The sequence below is a fragment of the Hoplias malabaricus genome, chromosome X2 (genome assembly GCF_029633855.1).
Source record: "Hoplias malabaricus isolate fHopMal1 chromosome X2, fHopMal1.hap1, whole genome shotgun sequence".
NCBI classification, from domain to species: domain Eukaryota; kingdom Metazoa; phylum Chordata; class Actinopteri; order Characiformes; family Erythrinidae; genus Hoplias; species Hoplias malabaricus.
In genome coordinates, this window is record NC_089819.1 from 1,580,167 (window position 1) to 1,599,565 (window position 19,399).

A 19,399-nucleotide genomic window follows, 5' to 3' on the forward strand; every position below is an offset into this window, starting at 1 on the left:
AAGATGCCTGATTTGCCTTCCCGACACCAAATGCATCTTCTTGTGTGTTTGCGTGGCTGGGAAATGAAAGGGAGGGTGTGTTTTGTTTAAAGCTTGCAAAAATGAGGCTTGGAGCCAAGACACAGATCACAGACACACTATGAGAAGTAAGCCACGCTGAATTCTGAAGCTCACACTATAATCCATTGTCATGTGTAAATTAACAGATATGAGGTAATATAACATTACTTATAAGGTAATATAAAGCCTTAAACAACTTCTCCTGCCCCCACAATGCAGTGTTTCAAAGGCTTTTAAATGCTTATGAAAATACCATGTTATTTTATATAATTCTCTCTTTTATAATGCAGATATGTTCCTGAGTGTCTCGCCTTCATTTCACAAACTGACCACTGAGACTGGGTTTCAACTAGAACTAATCACTTTTCACCTGCTGACCTTTATTTCTTTATACAGTTACTAACACACTCAGATCCTGGCTTAATAGACCACTATACACACTATAAGTTTTTATTCATATTGGTTTCTGTTTCTAAACTGCCATTTGTTTATACATCCTGTTCCCATTTTGAGTCTTGGTTCCTCTTAAGGTTTATTCCAGATGTTCCGAGGGAGTTTTATCATTTTCTTGCCACAGTTACCTCGGCTTGATCGCTCAGCTGCTTTTATACTATAAATAAATTATGAAAAATATAAATGGAGCCTTTAATGTGGCATCAAAGATGTTAATGAAATTTGTTAATCCTTCCGCCAAATTATAGTTCCTCAACAAGTAGCTTGTTGCTACATCACAGTAACAAACTTTACTGCACTGCACTGCACGCTCTGCTCAGACTGGATCAGCCTCAGCTCACTAACACCTCACAATATGACTAACCTACTGAGTAAACTACCCACACCGCTAATCTGCTGAATAAACTACTCCAGATTAACATACTTCTGCCCAAAATGCTTGTCTTTATCTAACCTGGTGTACTCGATCGAGCTGCAACTATCTCAGATTTCTGTATGTTCCCTTTGTTCCCTGTATATTCACCACAAGTAGTGAGGTAACTTGGATTTTAACCAGCCAAACTGTGCATTATACTTCTAAAATAATATATACCCATACTGAACCACCTCTGGCTTGACTTAATTTTAAACATTTTGTGCTTGGGTTTAAACATTTAATATTAGTGCAATATGTAGGGAACAGGGACTGATTTGAGACATGCCCTGCTAAGCTCCTAATGAACGCCTCATGAAAAGACCGTTACAGCAACTGAGTCTCTGATGGGATTTCTCTCTTCTTGTATTTTTTCTCTCTTCTTTGTTCTTATATGTTTGTTTTGTATTCTTGACCTGGCTTTGTCTCAAGTCATTTAATTGTTTTCTGTTTGTTAGTTCATAGTTCCTTGTTTCGTGCTCTTTCAAATTAGGGATAATACTTGGTTCGTTACATATTCAATATAATACAATTCAATGTTCATTAAAATAAGTAATCAGACACAAAAAAGTGCTTCTATGTTTTACTTTCTGTTTCAGGTCTGAGCACAGCGAGAAATCACTGAATGCTTCTGTAACTATCCACTATCCTGTCAAAGAATCTGCTTTGAGATTTGATCAATGCAAGGCATTCTGAAAGTGAATTTTTTTTTTTAGCTACACAGCCATTCAGAGGTGAAACAGCAAGAAACTATTTCATCCAATAGCATCTCGAACCTCAATATCGTGTAGTTTTGCAAAACAAATGGCTATAAATGTAAACAACAAATGTTGAGTTTCACAAAAAAAGAGAATTTCCTTGAAATCTAAACAAAGCTGTTCTCAATCAGTGTTGAAAGGCAGTAGACGGCAAAACATCCATATTATACTCTACAAGGAATGGTATGAGCAGAGAAACTAAAGGTGGTCAAGAATAATTCCACAGAAGAGAAATTTTCCTCCAGTGACCAAAAAAGCTGCTGAACAGTGTAATGGACGCGAGTAATGTGGGGACTGAACTGTATTCGAAGGTGAGTTGTGAAGTATTTTTGTGGTTTTATTGCCTGGGTGCTTACAAACGATTTTGTGTATGTTTATTCATCACACCTAATATTATTCTCGGCTTCTACCCTTCATAACCTCATATGTCCTCTGACTGGAAGTGTGTGGTGTGCTCATTTTGTTATTCTCAACAACCACAAATGAGGAGGACAGTGGCATCTTGACATCATTTCATTGCTCAAAAAGAAATTGAAAAAAACCACAGACGCTCCACCCTCAAGCTGACAGAGGGTCTGATACTTTGTCACTGCAGCACTGAGACAGATCCAACACCCATATCATACCTGCTCTGTGGTGGCCCTGTAGGGGTCCTGACCATTCGAGAGCATTGTGAGAAATGGGAATAAGAATGTAACACAGATCCAAAAGGTGCATACACCATATCCCTGTGCACTACAGGATTAAGCTCACAAACCCAAATACATCCCTGTTCTCTCTGATTCAAGGCCATTCTGCACTCACAATTACTGTAGACACACACACACAGTGTACACAGACCATTAAAGCCAGGGTCCACATTTGTTGCCTCCAGTCTTGAAAGGACTCCACTTTTTTATATCCCCCATCTCTGCTTGAGTTTATTTTGCACTAAAGCTCAAGTTAGGCAGAAGCCTGTCTTCTGAGAAACAAACAGAGTACTGTCACCAGTTGCCAAATTGTCTGGCCACATCTGGCACCATTTCTAACTTATTATAAGATTTGCCAGTGCCAGCAGAAGCAATGAAGACCACAAGTAGCAAAGGAACAGAGAGAGAGGTGGCAGGTGGCAGGGAACCAAGTGCCTACATACCGGCAGTACAAAGCTGAGCAAACGCCTGAAAGATTTACAATCGGCTAGATCGCTCAGTCAGATGGAACGCATCGATTGGCACAAGCAGAAGGAAAGAGCAGCAAAGGGAATGTAGGAGTCCTTGAATGTATACACACATGCACATATATATATTTCACCTGTTACATTTTCACATATAAACACACACACACACTGATTTTTAATGGTCAGGACCCTCCGGACTGGACTATTATCCAATAAGCCAACAGCATCCTGTGAGCAGCGTCATGTGTCCACTGATAAAGGACTAGAGGACGAGCAACACAAACGGTATAGCAACAGACAGAGCTACTGTCTCTGACTTTACATCTACATGTGGACCAACGAAGGTGTGTCTAACTACAGTGGGACAGTGAGTGGACACAGTGTTTAAAAATTACAGCAGCACTGCTGTGTCTGATCCACATTTATAGACAAGTAACAACACCTTAAAGTCTATTCTGTAACAGTGTATGGATTTAAGAGCAGGGGTGATATGATCTCTCCTTTTGCTCCTAGTGAGAACTCTGGTGAGAACATTTTGAATCAGCTGAAGCCGTTTGATGGTGTTTTTTTTTTTTTTAGAAATTAAACGACCATTACAGTAATCGATCCCACTAGAAATAAAGGCATGGATAAGTTTCTCCAGCTCTGGTTTAGTCAGAAAATCTCTAGTCATACTGATGTTCTTAAGATGGTAAAATGCTGATCTAGTCGCTGCTTTAACATGACACGAAAACTGAGATCTGAGTCCATTTATGTGCCAAAGTTGCGTAGATTTGAGGACTTTCGAGTCCAGATGTGCAGCCAATATGTGTCTCTCATTGCTGTTCCCAAATAGAAAAATCCCTGTTTTATCTTTATTCAACTGCAGAAAGTTGTGTCCAATTCTGTTAGTGATGTGTTCAAGGCACAATAAGTCAACTGGATCAGAGTCATTTGGGGACAGGGCCAAGTAAATCTGAGTATCATCTGAGTATCAAAGGCAAGCACAATCTTCCTCCAAGACCTCCAAGATAGCTGATGCATCACTATGGATTGAACCGGTGCTCTCCTGATAAAGCCTAAGCTTAGACTGCTGCGCCACTTGTGAGCCTCAAGCCTAAGTATTTTGCTGCAGTGAGAAAATAAAGGTCCGGAGGCACAGAAAAAAAGAAAACATGCTCTTGCTGGCTGTGGTCATTGACTCCGAAGGTCAAGTGGGGGCATTAAGAAACAAAATGAGCAAAGAGAAAGACTTCATTACTTCTAAGAGCCATTAGAGAGGAAAGAAGAAACCAGGTCATTCTTTTAAATGGCACAAATTACTGAGCGTACGAGTGCAACGGTTAATTAACGTTAAAAAAGAAAGCAATATGTAACAGGTAGAAATGCATCTTCAAAGCCGCTTTGTTCTCTAATTTGAACGCATCCTCTAATTATACGGCCTATTTTTTGAGCTCTCCTGGCTGTACGGCCTTTCTGTTACTTCTCTCCAGAGCAATTTGGTTGTAGCTCTTCTGAGACGCCTTTCAGCAAGGCAATGAAGCCGGGGGAGTGTTTTTTTTTTTTTTTACCTAACCTTAATCTAGGCACAATTAGAAACTCATTCAGCACACTAGCCAGAGACTAGACCAAAATACATTTAGATGTTTATTTATAAGGTTTCTTTTAACATAATAAAATGAAATAATGTTTTTCTGTAAGAAAATATGAAATAACAATCATAAAAAGGAAATATCAATTTAAAAATTGTTTACGCATTATTATTATTATTATTATTATTATTAGTAGTAGTAGTAGTAGTAGTGTCCCCTCCAGGGACACTGTTAGAAGTGTTAGAACTCATAGTATTGGTATTACTATGTTTCTCTGCCTATAGTATAGGAGGAAGGGAGAGAAAGAGAGCAGGAGAATAGAGAAAAATGTGTGTGTGTGTAAATAGAAGCATTGGTATGTAAAGAACTTGACTGCAATTTATACCATAGGTCTGGCTTGAGCTCATATTGTAACATGAAAAAATATTGATTTCTACTTAGCAACATGACTGCAGCCCCTCCAGATATAAAACTCATGAATAGTAGAATTTCAGAGTCATGAAATAAACATCCAAGCACTGGAAATGAATGATGGGTGCGCTCATGGCACTGTTGGAGAGACTGGACCAGGAGATCCGGAGATGTTTCAATCCAGCAGGCCCTGAATAATCTCCTGCAGTTTACTCCCGGAGTCTCTTCTCCAAGCAAATCCTTTAATATACTGCAGCAAATGAAAGGGCTGCCATCAAAGCGCTTCGCAAAGCCCAAACTTTAAAAGTGAAATGACTTGCTATGTAAAAATATTCAGCACCGAATTCTCCTGAGTGTGAAAGGGAAAAAACACTCAGCTGTTAGAAAAATGGAGGCTGTATTTGTGAAAGCTGTGCTTTCCCACAGAACCACTCCACACAATGAAAACTGAAGAAGGACACGAGAAAGCCCCTGAAAAAAAATGTCTTTGAAAATCCAAGGTTTTCTCCAAGACACAAATAACAACTGCAAACGTAATGGTGACTAACAACAGACAGCTGGCTAACACAGGTGTTGAACAGGAGAATCATGAATAAAATGTATGAGACCAGGGCCTGTGAGGAAACAGAGTTTTCTTTGTGTGTTTGTGTGTGCAGGTATAAACCACCTCACATTCTCACCACTGAACTCCAGATTCTTTTATTATTAAACTTATAGGAGCTCTAAACAGCTACAAAAGTAATGATGCTAATGAGGTCTTCCTCACTCCCACTGGATTGGTGCCTATTTCCACAAAATCTGTAATGTCCCATATACAGCCCTGTTAATTTTATGATGCTGGAAACATTAAAGGCCACATTCACAATTGTAATCAAAACCACCTTTTATCAAATTCAGAAGGTGTTTCCTCACAATTTGCTAGCTCTCAGGTCTATCTGCATGCTCAGGAACGGTCTAATGTTTTTACAAAGCCCTAGTGTTTGGCTAAAAAAAAACAAAGGGTCTCAGTCCGGTATGCTAGGCATTCTCTCAAAAAGCATCTTGAGATGAGGATATTGCTCTATTCCTGCTCCATAGGTGGATAATATTGACATATTTTTGCTGTTTCTGATTACAAAACTATAATACTTGTGGTATTTCAAACGTACAGACTAGTTAAACTTCAATCATGTACAAGCAGTCTTTTTTTTTCCTCAAACATACCGTACCTCCTTAATACATGTGGTGCTTCTGAATGTAAACAAATCAGAGAGAACTACAACTCATCACACTTGTATATGTTCCCTTTAAGAGGTCAATGAATGTACAATTAGGCATGTTCACTTTGTGTATAAAATGTTTCTTCTCTTCTACTAGAGCTGCACCTAACGATTCCTGACACTCGTTCTCAAAACCAGCCTTTGTTCGCTGAAACGTGAAAAGCAAGTTAAAATTCTTACAGAACAACTGAAAAGAAGCAGCCGCAGCAGGTCGCCATAGCTCAAATTGCATAGAGCAGCACTTCTTAGTTATTCAGCAAGTATTACAAAGATCTGTAGGGACCACCGGGTGAGCCTCATTCTAACTCTTCAGAGAGAAAGCGCATCTCACACCACTGTGTATCTCCAGAGAGAGAGAGAGAAAAGAGAGAGTGAGTGAAGATGAACAAGTAGTTCTTTGTTCTTGGACAAGGAGCTGTCATCCATGCCTCATTCTTGGGTTGAGGTGGCATTAATATTTAAAAAGCCAGATATGGATGTGGAATGATTCATTGCTTCGACTTTTGACTTGGGCGTGAGTGCTTATAACTAAACTGCTCAGTTGCTGTGCTGTTAAAAAATATGGAGACATTTTCAAATTGCTCATACATTAGCCTGCAACATTTATGGACTTGTGAGTCTGCTATGACCTCCCAGTGTGAAGTTCAGCTTACTACCCCGGCCAAAGTAGCAGTGTTACATTTACACTTAACCTCACTTCCACAAAGTTCCGGTTTACACCTAAAGAGGTCAACTTCATTCATTTTCAGCTCCATATGACTCTTACACTGTGTTTAGAGTACAATCAAAAGCAAAGAAAAAAACTGTTCTACTCCACAAAAAAATGCATTATCGAGTATTAATGAGTAATAATTAAAATTTCTTCTCAGCATCAAAATAGGCAGGGTCATCACAAATGGCTCACTGTCTCACTTTTGTCTGTCTCACTCTTGCATTCAACACACACTGCAGGAGATTCCATTACCTTAGGACCCCCAGGCCCAGGCCTGCTGAACAGTGCACAACAACCATCTAGTGCTGAGGACATGTGGTACTGAGATAAATATGGAAAATATATAAAAGATACATGACAAACCTGACTGCTCCGAAGCAGATTTATAAAAAGACACACACTCTCCCTCCTCAGAGCTGAGATGGGGAAGATAAAAGTGGCTGTGGATATTTTTTCTTTTGTGCTGCTTTTATTTTTTTTTTTATATATATTTTGCCCCTCAGCCCCTCAACCCCCCCTCCCGCCCCTCTGCCCCCCCGCCCCTCTGCCCTCCCAGATACCATTTTAAACCTCTCAACAAGAAAGAGTGCAATCATTTTGATTATAGAGAACCACTCTATTTTAAAGAGAGAGAGAGAGAGAAAGAGAGAGAGAGAGAGAGAGAGAGAGAGAGAGAAAGAGAGAGAGAAAGAGAGGGAGAGCGGTTGGACGGTGAGTGAGAAAGCTTTATGGTAGAACACAGTGGGAGAAACAACACACTCAGCTCAAATTGTTTCCCAGTAAATTCACAATGCAGTGTTCTGAACAAAATTTTAAAATAACCAAACCACGATTCGTGAAATCGTGGACTTACACAATGTCTCATTAGTTATACTCAAAACTGGAAATCATTTCCTTCCACACCAAGGTGTACAAGTATGTAGAAAAGGGTAGGGTCCTTGACCTAGCAGTGTGTTTAATTTCAGTTGTGTTGTTGTTGTAAGAAAGAAAAAAAAGGTATTTTGCTTATTATTATTATTATTCCTCCATATCCATATGCATAGTGATATAGTACAAAAATCAATAAACAATCCATTTATAATATGTGAAAAATACATCCCTATGTTTAGGCCCATAATATGATTATTTAAAACATTTGTAATGACTGGCCACGCAAGCAGGTATTAGTATTTTTTACTTACAAAAAATAAATAAAATAATAATAATAATAATAATATTAATAATAATAATAATGGTAAAAATAGACTTCTTATCCATGTAATGAAATTTGGTACTTGGTACTTGGAGTTTAATGTTTTTTTTATTTGTCAAATAAGTTGTTTTTGCCAACTATGTAAATGGTGCGGCACACTGGTCTTCAAGGGCATTCAATGAAATATCAGCTCTGGTCCAGATGTTCAAATGGTGCATCCGCATCAGCCATGTCAGATAAAAACAGCTGAGGTAATCTTTATGTATTAGTGTACTTAAGGTGAGCAGTTTAGTTGAACAGCTTCAAAATGCAGGTTAATTCACTTAATGCTGCATAATCTATCACATTAACTACGACTGAATTTGCTGTAACCAAGACATTAGTGGCATATTTTCACTTTTTTGTAATAATATCTCATCATATTTATGATATTATCCCAGCATACCAAATTTCTGCCATGGGCTAAGTGTACACCAATCAGCCATAAAATGAAAACCACTAAAAGTGTAAGGGAATAACTCTGATTGTCTCAGTTTAGTGTCGCTTTTCAAGAAATGGGATATATCAGGCAGAGAGTGAACAGTCATTTCTTAAAGTTGATGTGCCGGAAAAAGGGAAGAATGGCCAAGCACAAGGATCTGAGTGCTTCTGAGAGGGGCCAAAATGTTCAGAGCATCTCCAAAATGGCAGGTTTTCTGTGGGGTTTCTGGAATGCTGTGGATTGTATCTATTAAATGTCATCCAAAGAGGGAAAACAAAAAAAAGTTCACTGATGTTCAAGGTTATTCTTTTTGGTCTGATTCCAAAGAAGAGCCACTGTAGCATACATTTCTGAAAAAATGGTTCATGCTAGTTCTGTTAGAAAAGTGTGAGGACACACAATGGATTGCAATGTGCTGTGTATGAGGTTGTGCATCCAGACTCAGAATAAGAACTTGACCATGGAGCAATTAAAGAAGGTGGCCTGGTCTGTTAAATCATGTTTTCTTTTACATCATGTGGACAGCCGTGTCAACCACCTGGGGAAAAAATAAAGCCAGGACACAATGTGGGAAGAAGTTAAGTGTTAGGCTCTGAGCAAATGTTCTCCTGGGAAACCTTGGTTCCTGGCATCCATGTGGATGGTTTTTGACATGTACCATCTACTTAAACATTATTTCAGACAAAGTATACCCTTTCACGGCAAGAGTATTCCCATTCTTCAGCAGGATAACGTGTCCAGCCACACTGCAAAAGTTGTTAAGGAATGGTCTGAGGAACGTAAGAGTTTATGATGGTGACTTCGCCCCAAATTCCCCAGATCTTAATCTGATCATGCATTTGAAGGATATAATAGAAAACATTTATGATCCACAGAAAGCTCGGAACTTTGCAGGACTTAACCTCATGCTTCAATATACCACTGATATCTTCGGAAGACTTGGTGGGTTAGAGCTGTTGTTGGTATGAGGGGGAACCTACACCATATTAGGAAGGTGGTTTTATTAGGGCCGATCGGTGTATATTAAAGTAATAACACATCAAAGGCTGTATGTTATTGCAATTTTATCACAGGGAAGGGTGTTTTTGGCACAATGTGAAGCAGTGTGCCTAAAACGTTCATCCCTGTGATAAAATCACTGTAACACAAGGTTTCAAGTGGCATACTGATTTTAGAAAATGGCTGCCAACATAAAATTCTATAAAACAGGCCAATGTTCAATTCATCAATTTGCAAATATACATTCACAATAAACTACTCTTCCACCACACAATGTAGTTTGTTAACATTGTGTACAACAACTTGGCAACATGATCACAAAGTTTTAGCTATATACATGTGGTGTAGCCACTTCATAAAACAAAATATGTTCATGTGTTTTTAAGGTTTTTCAGTAGTCCTCTAAAATCTGCAATCGAACTCTTACTGTAAAGTAAGACAGTTGCAGGAAGTGTTCACTGGGGGCTGTGTTTTTAGTCTTAAGGTCCAAAAAGCTGCTTGACTAGCATTAACTTGTCCGAACAATCTGTAGCACGGTATTTCTGTCCTGATATCATGCTGTTCGACCACTGACATCGTTAGACCTGCTTAGGGGAGCTATACCGCAAGCCTAGCAACACCCTCCACTCATAAACCTCTAACTAAGCCCCTGTTTTGGAGAGAATTGAATTAAACTGACTGAGATTAAAACGTCCCAGGTTGGAAATGAGATCCTGCCTCAAGTGGAGGAGTTTAAATACCTCGGGGTCTTGTTCACGAGTGAGGGAAAAATGGAGCGGGAGATTGACAGGAGGATCGGTGCAGCGTCAGCAGTAATGCGGGCTCTGTACCGGTCCGTTGTGGTGAAGAGAGAGCTGAGAAGAAAAGCAAAGCTCTCGATTTACCGTTCGATCTACGTCCCAACCCTCACCTATGGTCACGAGCTTTGGGTAGTGACCGAAAGAATGAGTTTGCAGGTGCAAGCGGCGGAAATGAGTTTTCTCCGCAGGGTGTCTGGACTCTCCCTTAGAGATAGGGTTAGGAGCTTGGAGTGGAGCTGCTGCTCCTCCACGTCGAGAGGAGCCAGTTGAGGTGGTTCGGGCGTCTGGTTCGGATGCCTCCCGGATGCCTTCCTGGTGAGGTGTTCTGGGCATGTCCAACATGGAAGAGGCCCTGGGGCAGACCAAGAACACGCTGGAGAGACTACATGTCTCGACTGGCCTGGGAACACCTCGGTATACCCCTGGAGGAGCTGGAGGCGGTGGCTGGGGAGAGAGAGGTCTGGGTCTCTTTGCTCCGACTGCTTCCCCGCGACCCGAATCTGGATAAGTGGTGGATGGATGGATGGAGTTTAAAACAGTGGCGTGTTATTGTGAGGTGAGGTGAGGCATGAGTATGTCCTGTATTTTACAATGGCTTTGAACCCCAATCACAATCAGCTATCCTTTAAATAGTGTGTCCATGGTCCATTTCTTTCAATCATATAATATTATTGTAAAAAAAATTTTTTTTAATTATGTCAACTTGTTGTTATAGCCCAAGTACGGTTTAAAGCAAAATGACTGAAAAACAAGATGTCTGGCTTTTAAATGTCACAATCAACTGTACTTAATATGATTCATGGAATGTGTATTAACAAGGTAAAATAGGTCAATTTTGTTGCCATTGAATTTAAAAGCATGTAGAACACATTTTTGCATTACAACGTATTAAATACCCTATTGTATACATTCCAGTGTAAGATATACACAACACAATTCTAAGACACCATGCTAGTCTTCCTTCCTGGCTCAGAGAGCCTATGACAGACCACTGGGACTGTGCTTTCACTGGAGATAAAAATACCCTGGGGACTGGGACTGCAAGAGGTAAAGGGAAGCAGTGAAGGGCAGGTGCACAGTGTGTGTGTTCACTAGATCAGTGAACAAGTTATTGACTGTAAGCTCTGATTAGCATTGGCTAACGCCCCCATAAAAAAGGAGAAAAACAGCAGGCTTTGAACACCCTCTGTGGTGGACACTTTTTGCATCTCTTTTAAAAGGAAGATTTGCTTGATTTGTCATTTTTCAAGAAGTTATTATCTCTTAATGAGTGAAAAAGAAATTCATGTTGTGGGGCGACTTGATCGACTGTTCAATGCATGAAGGATCCACGTGTGAAGAAAAAAATAGTTTACTTACCTAATTTGGAACCACTAATACGTACTAAATTACTTCTAATACGTCATTCATACATTCATTCATTGTCTGAAACCAAGTTTAGGGTCGTGGTGGGTCTGAAGCCTACCCAGAGTCACTGGGCGCAAGACAAGGACACACCCTGGAGGGGGCACCAGTCCTTCACAGGGCGACACACACACACAAACACACACATATTCACTCACACCTATGGGCACTGTTGAGTAGTCAAACCACCTAACAACGTGTGTTTTGGACTGTGGGAGGAAACCCATGCAGACACAGGGAGAACACACCAAACTCCTTCTAATATGTAATTTAAATTATATTAATTTACATTTAAATATACATAGTGTAGTAGTCATATGTCGCTGCTCTTCTAATACAACTGAAGTAAATTTCTCTAAGCTGCCTGACTGAAATCTAAAAAACCCACATTAGAACTGTGTTTAAATTATTATTAAAATATAAAGTAAAAATAATAACACAAACACACCATGTCCAAATAGTCGCTAATAAAAAGGAAGTTGTAACATAAAATATATAATATACAGCATGATATTACAAATTGCAATACTCGCAAATTAGAAGTATACGACTTATACTATTAGATGCATGATAAACTTAACATATGATTAGCATAAAAAATAAGTACACTTAATTTTTCACAAGGGTCTCTTTGTGCACTTAAAACCGTTGGATTACACTTGGCTGAATATTTTCTAAAGGTGTCACAGCTTCAGGATCTCGAGGACCTGGGTTCAATCCCAGTCTTTGGTCACTCTCTGTTTGGTGTGTTCACCCTGTGTCTGTGTGGGTTTCCTCCAGGTGTTTTACATGAAAGAATTAACAGATAAATGAATGATCTCTCACAGCCCATTACAACAAGCAAGCTGACGCTGGATTTTGTCAAAAGGATACATTTTAGCCAATTAAATATTTGTAAGTATTATTATTTAATGGTGATAGATTTACTAGCCTACCAGGCCCTACACAGATGCCCCTGGTTTTGAAAAATCTTTTTTTCCCTTTGTTTTTGTTATGCAAGTGACACTAATCTAATTAAACTAAACTAATCTCATCAGAATATTTCAATAAAGATGAAAAAAATAAAACTTGCACCATATCTCAGTATACTAAACCTGCATTTAAATTAAATAACTGAAGGGTGGTCTCTGACTAGTGCACAGCACTATAATTAAGTAAATATACTGTGAAAAGGGGAAAAACAAACAAACCAACAACTACAAGCTATTTTGTTTTTACAAGATAAAAACAAGCCTAGAAGTGAAGAGAAACTTGAAAGGAAAACTTTTAACTGAAGTTAAATGTGAAACGAGGACGGATGAACACACCAGCTCAGCCCCAGTAATCCCACTCGACAAACACATCTCAACTCTCTGTGAATTATATAAAAACTGCAGAGTCTATCTGTCTGTTACGAGAGGCTAACACTGAGGGTAACAGAGAGGGCCGGTAAAATGGGTAAAACCATTTTTTTTCCGTGTTAATACAAGCCACAGACAAAATGTTATCAGTAATTTACAATTTCTCAGTTATGTGTCAGTCATCTGTGCATGTGTCCAGAAATACTCTTATCCTTCATAAAAATTCAGTAAATTATAGATTTTCAAAATCTATAATTTAATAAAATGTATAATTTACAAAAAGAACATTTCAAATGCAAGTGACATTTTAAGAGTTTTTATAACTCTTTTATAACCTGTTTTTATATATATATATAAGGGCAACAAAACAAATTATTTGTGCTGAATATTTTCTATTTTTTGATATTCCAGTGTCTTTGCCCGTGTACAGCTCTCTTCAAAGCACACTATCAGTTTCAAATGGGAGGGTCATTAGCAAACTCTGATTTTGAGTTCCTGCACTCATTTCTCTGTGAATGCATATTTTACATTTTAATGAGTCAGAAGTCAGGACACCCTTTTATTTTTTGATAGGCTACATGACCACCTGCTTTTAAGATGGCGACCATGTTCTGGACCATGTTCTAAAAGATAGCCCCCCTTAGGTATTACTTGCTGAGGTATTCAGCAAATACCTGAGTGTTCTGTGACTTTATTTAGGATCATTTTTGTTGTTGAAACAATGATTTTTCAATGCTCAAGTGTCAACCTTTTTGGCAGAGGCTGACATATTATGGCCTAAAATTATATAGTCTTACAGTATGTATTTGGACCACCAGCAGAGCATTAATGGCCCAGGTATCAGGAAAAATATTGAAGCATTTTTAAGGTATTGATGCACTGAAAACAAAGTATTAAAAAGTGTCCTATTAAAATACTTATTAATATCACACACCAACTATTTAACAACCGCAAACAATTTGTTTTGCGACTCAAGGGCGATGTTATTGTGTGTTAGGATCTTTGAAATTGACCCCTAACACCTGTATTTACTCGTGCCTACACCACAGGAAAACTGGGCCAATTCTGAGGCGGTTTCCCAGATTATCCTGCAGTGAGGAGTGTGTATAATCCATACTTTTACCTCTCTGATCTTCTTACAGTTCAGATATGGCCATTATCTCACTCTGTCAATATGGGGATAAGATTTTCTGTAATCCTGTAGTATGGGTCATGTGCATGTGTGTGTTAGCAGGTTTCTTACCCCTCTTGGTGAGCTGGATGTTAGCTTGCCGTCTCCCGTTGCCATTTTCTACATAGCAGGAATAGTTTCCCAGGTCACTTTCCTCCACAGCGTCTATGGTCAGAGAGATGGACACTTCCTGCTCCCCTAAGTGCTCACGCAGAGTCCTACAGGACACAAAACAGGACCGACACTGCTAAGTGACTGAAAAGAAGCTTGTGCCTATTCAGTATTACTGTAATGCATCCCAGCACTCATCAGATGAGGGCAACAACAACAGAAATCATATTAGCTTGCTTAGTCAGCCGAATAACAGCACGCGGCAAAGTGAGGTTATAACTGTCGTCAGTGACGGGTAAATGTTTCAGCTAATGAATCGCTTAGATCCACTGTGATAGTATCCATGACAATCAATAGATGCAGAGGCATGTACATAGCAAACCATGCAGTGTTGATCCGTAGAAGACGATATATGCAACACCCACAGCCATGAAGTAGCCTGTGTATTAATGAGTGTAAGTAATAAGAATATACTGTAGGCTATATAAATCAGTACAGAGAAAGCAAAGCTTTTTCTTGCACGGTAGGGAAGATTACTCCATAATGAGGTTTGGAGGAGAGAAAAAAAAGCAGCTTTTCTTAGCAGCTACCATGGAAACTAAGTCTGGTTAGAAGAAGGAGAGAAAACATAATATTCCATAAAGTAAATGAAGCTTCCCACCACTGTTGAATCTCTCTCTCTGTTCCATTCTGTTTACTGATATTTCCAATGCCATTGTGGCGTCATCGTGGCACGTGGGACTAATAACACAGGACAGATGAGTGCCAGAACACCAGTGCATTGTATCACGTCCTCCCCGGAGGACGCTCCAGTTCGTTTAATAACGATTAATCATCGCCACTCCGCTGATGCGCGCACAGGGAGTAAATCAGACAAATTACAGCATGCGGGCTGTGGGAGAAGGGCTAATAATGGCTGAAATGTGGCCTCTCTTCCTGTGTACCCATCACCTGCTGTTTTTATTCAGGGCTTTTTTTGTGCTGACCCAGGACCGGCCCCTCTTAATAAGATGTTAATCTATCAAAGAGCAAGAGGAGAAACTGAACTGACCTGTCTGGATCAAATGAGGACTCTCAGCTGTATTTTCAGGCAGGGCGCTTGTGGCGCTTGAGACGAAGCAGTCATGGCGTGATGGCCTTAACGGAATCATGTGGAACCGAATGTACTGCATGTCTCTTTAATATTTTTCTTTTAAAGCTTATGACCAATCTTTGGATGCAGTCTCTCTCTCTCATCTTCACTCTAACACATGCGCTAATTCTGAGACCATTTCCTGCTATTAGAATGAGCTATTGGGGAATTCAATATATGTTTTATTATCACTGAAATGTGAAAGAAAAGTCTCAGAAATACAAAACCCCGTGAGAGGAAACGACTTGATCCACAAACGCAGATTCAACACTTTATAAATGCTTTTTAAATTTGAGAATGTGACTTTACAAATACATGCAATGTAAATTTAAACTAATGTATTTATTTTCACATCAAATGATGATATATCTGTGAAAACCCAAGACATGTATTTATGAATGTAACTGTATTTATACAAATTGCAAACCGAGAGACACTGATTGGGATGTATTTATTTGTGAACAGTGAAACATATTTGTGACTTGTGTGTGTTTAATTTGTGGATTAACATTTACGCATTTGTCAAGTATTCTGAGACTAATCTCTCTCCATATTTGAATATATCCCCGTCTCCAGCTTGATTCAACATTGGCTTCAGGCTCAGTGGCCTCAAGGTATGAGGAGTTTAAGCAGAGGAAAATATTAAAGGCACTGAATATCCAAGCCAGAGCATAAAATGGCTTGCAAGCACGCAAAATAAATCTGAGCACTAGCAGTGAAAATCTGAACAAGCACATATTTATTTTGCACAAGAGCAACAAAACTCCCTGAGTGCTCCATGAAGAGTGCTTTCACATTTTAATTTAATATAGCACAATAAAATAAATAACACCATACAAACCTGGTCTCACACAAATATGTGGACAGAAAAGCAAAGCGTTTTCCCAGCCACTGTGGCAGGTTCAATTTGGTCTTTAATCCTTAAAGATGTGATTCATATATTAATACTCACTTATAATTACTGTACTTTGTAGCCTTATTAGAAAATCAAACAAACAAACAAAATTAACCAATGCTAATATTTTTAAAAAGTGCTGTTCAGCAGTTACACTTCTACTCCTCCATCCATTAGATGGCTGTTTTTGTTGCCCAGGTCCAAAGGAACCAGTACTTGCCCATGAACCAGTGGTTGGTAACCCATACATTAAAGGAAGAATATGTAATATTTTTATGTTATAATTCCAGGTTCAAAATCAATGTGATGCTCCACTGACCTGTAATATGGAAAATAGAGCCTATGCTACTCTGAGCTCAGCACTGCAGAAATTGCTCTATGTAATTTTGGGGGAGGGTAGGAGACCGCAGATTTCAGTACAGTGCTGAAAAATGAAAAACACTAGGGGGAGTACCAGGGAAAAAAAAACCCTAATCTCACCTAGTGTTCCTTTAAACGATCAACTGAACTGTACATGATAAAATATAGTGTGGTTGGTCTTTCCCTCTACTGCACTGTTTTGTAAGATTACACACTTTGTTTTAATAGTACTTTCCATAATATTGTATGCCATTGCTTTTCTGCATGCCTCACAAACACACACACACACACACACACACACACACACACACTGTGCCAGAGGCTAGGATGACAAACTCGCCTTAGGATCCATTTTAACAAACTGACAACTGCATACTGCAGAGATATGCTGACACACCACTCTGAGCATAAAAGCTTCGTGAAAAAGGTTTTGTTTATGGCAAACGGAGGCTAGAGCACCCATCCACAGTTTCTTTACTCTAAGTGTGGAGACGAAGAGCCCACGTGTGCTACATTTATGAAAATAGTCTGGTGACTTAATGAAATTGCAGAATTTCCCATTCTAGGCACAGGCTTGTGAAGGTCAATAACTATAATTATAGTTATAATTATAATAATAATTATGTGATTATCAAAGGCCTGTTTAGTTGATTCGCTGATTTTACAGCACAGCTGGACAAAGCTGGACAAAGCTGTGCTGATAACTCCTCCATGTGTAGCACTAGACTTAAAGTGGCATTTAAAAAAAAAGCTGCTGGGAATGCTACAGAGGTCAAGCCTACTGAGAGAGCTGAGGATAATCTCTGTCATGCTATTTTTTAAGATTAATGTGTCAGATAGATGTGCACTGTGTGAGTTTGTTTTAATACATTTTTAGGACAGAAAATGTCTTGAAGTTCTTCTTTTACTAAAAAAAACTGTGCAAAAGGCTTTTTTTAACTGTTGTTGAAAGAGCAGTATGTAATACTGACACCAAGCGTTTAAAATCGGAACTATAATACAGTTTCAAAACAGAGGAGAGAGCGGTCTGCCGCCTGCCCACGAGTGAAGCTCGAACTTGTTGCCAGTTTGAGGAAAACTGAAGGAACCAGTGAAAGACGAATTTAAGAACATGGGCCGTAGCTAAGCAGAATGTGTCATAATCAACATATTTACGCATAAATGTGTTCACCATTTCACTAAAACATCTACCTTCGCGGAAAAGTGAACATGCGGTCGCCATTTCCCTGAATTTACAAACCTTTACTGTCCAAATCCACCTGAAATATTCAGATTAGACAAGGCTGGTGTTTTCACTACTTATTGATTTTTCTTTCCACCATAAATTCCGTTTAGGAGGCAGATCTTATCCACAATTTTCGTTCACAACATGTCGTTCCACCTTTCTTGTGTCGGTTTACGAGTCCTAATGGCATTACTCGTCAGGTTCTAGAATTCTCCGTTCCACCTTAAGAGTCGACGCTAGAGCTAGTTATGACTATATATGTATATATATATATCAGTGGCGGGTGCTGGTCTTTCAAGGAGGGGAAGCTCAATTTCGGCCTACATCATAAAATGTGTCGGTTTATTTATACGTAAATTCTACCTTCCGTTCCTTTTTAAGAAAATGATCTGTGACCCTGTCGTACCAACAAGGCGTCTTTTCCAGGGACTTGACTAGTGTCCTCTCAATGGCCAGCAGAGCTAGGCTGCTTAAACGGCCTTGGCCCATGTGAAGTGTGTCCGCCTGTGAGTGCTTTGTGACGGTGGAGGGGCTCAGCAGCACCCGCTGGACAGAAACTGCGATAGAAGTCAGAAAGAGTGATAGAAGTCAGTCTCCAAACACAAGCAGCTACAAAAAACCCCACAGAAACACAAGCTCGATTTGTCACTAGTCGTTTTTAACAAAGAAAATGCCACTAAGTGGATTAAGAACGTCTACTGTTCAACTCAGAACAGAATGAAAATGTAATGCTCCCACGGATCTCTACACCAAACGATTGCTGGATCGCTCATTTCGCTGTCAATCAAAAAGGGATTCAGCCTCAGACAGATCATCCAATCATCATGCAGAAGCATAGACCCCCAGAGACGCTGAGCGTCCGATGGGCGGGACAAAGCCCAGCATTTAGCCAATGACTCGTCTCGTTTCGCTGCACTTCGCTGCTTCGCTATTGAACTCTGTGGAAGCTCAGCGTCCTCACTGTTTAAAGCACTGTGAAGCTGTGGGAATGATTGAGAGGAAAGCCGCATCTTTACCAGTGATAAGAAGCTGATTCTGAACAAAAGTTGAGCGCGTTGTAGTGCATATTTATTCAATGACATGTACACACAACAGTGTATATTTGATCACTTATTTTTTTTATATTTTAGGGGAAGCTGAGCTTCCCTTGCAGTCTTAGAGCAATCGCCTCTGATATATATTGTGAGACACTGGTTGTAGGCCTGGCCACACTGTGGACTGTAAAATGATTGGACAGAGGGTGGAATGACAGGCAGGACCTCGGAGGGCGGGATCATAAGAGTTCAACTCCGGACTGGGCACTTCTCAAAGAGTGTTTTAGCTTTGACTGTTTCCTTAAACTATGATCACACACCCTGGACATTTTATGACCAAGTACAGTAAAAATCCTACAGATTGCTCCTTTAATGCTCTGAATAAGATATGACAGCAAACTACAGGGTGGGCCATTTATATGGATACACCTTAATAGAATGGGAATGATTGGTGATATTAACT

At 39.5% G+C, this 19,399-nt stretch overlaps 1 protein-coding gene across 4 annotated transcripts in view; it reads right to left on the reverse strand.

Annotated features, from left to right (window-relative positions):
• Nucleotides 1–19,399, reverse strand: part of LOC136676832 (interleukin-1 receptor accessory protein-like 1-B) — a 479,565-nt gene that overhangs the window by 27,248 nt on the left and 432,918 nt on the right. For all 4 annotated transcript variants that reach the window (XM_066654081.1, XM_066654079.1, XM_066654080.1 and 1 more), the window contains exon 8: nucleotides 14,252–14,397. In XM_066654081.1, coding sequence (XP_066510178.1) covers nucleotides 14,252–14,397 — 146 coding nt within the window. The remainder of the gene's footprint in view (nucleotides 1–14,251; nucleotides 14,398–19,399) is intronic.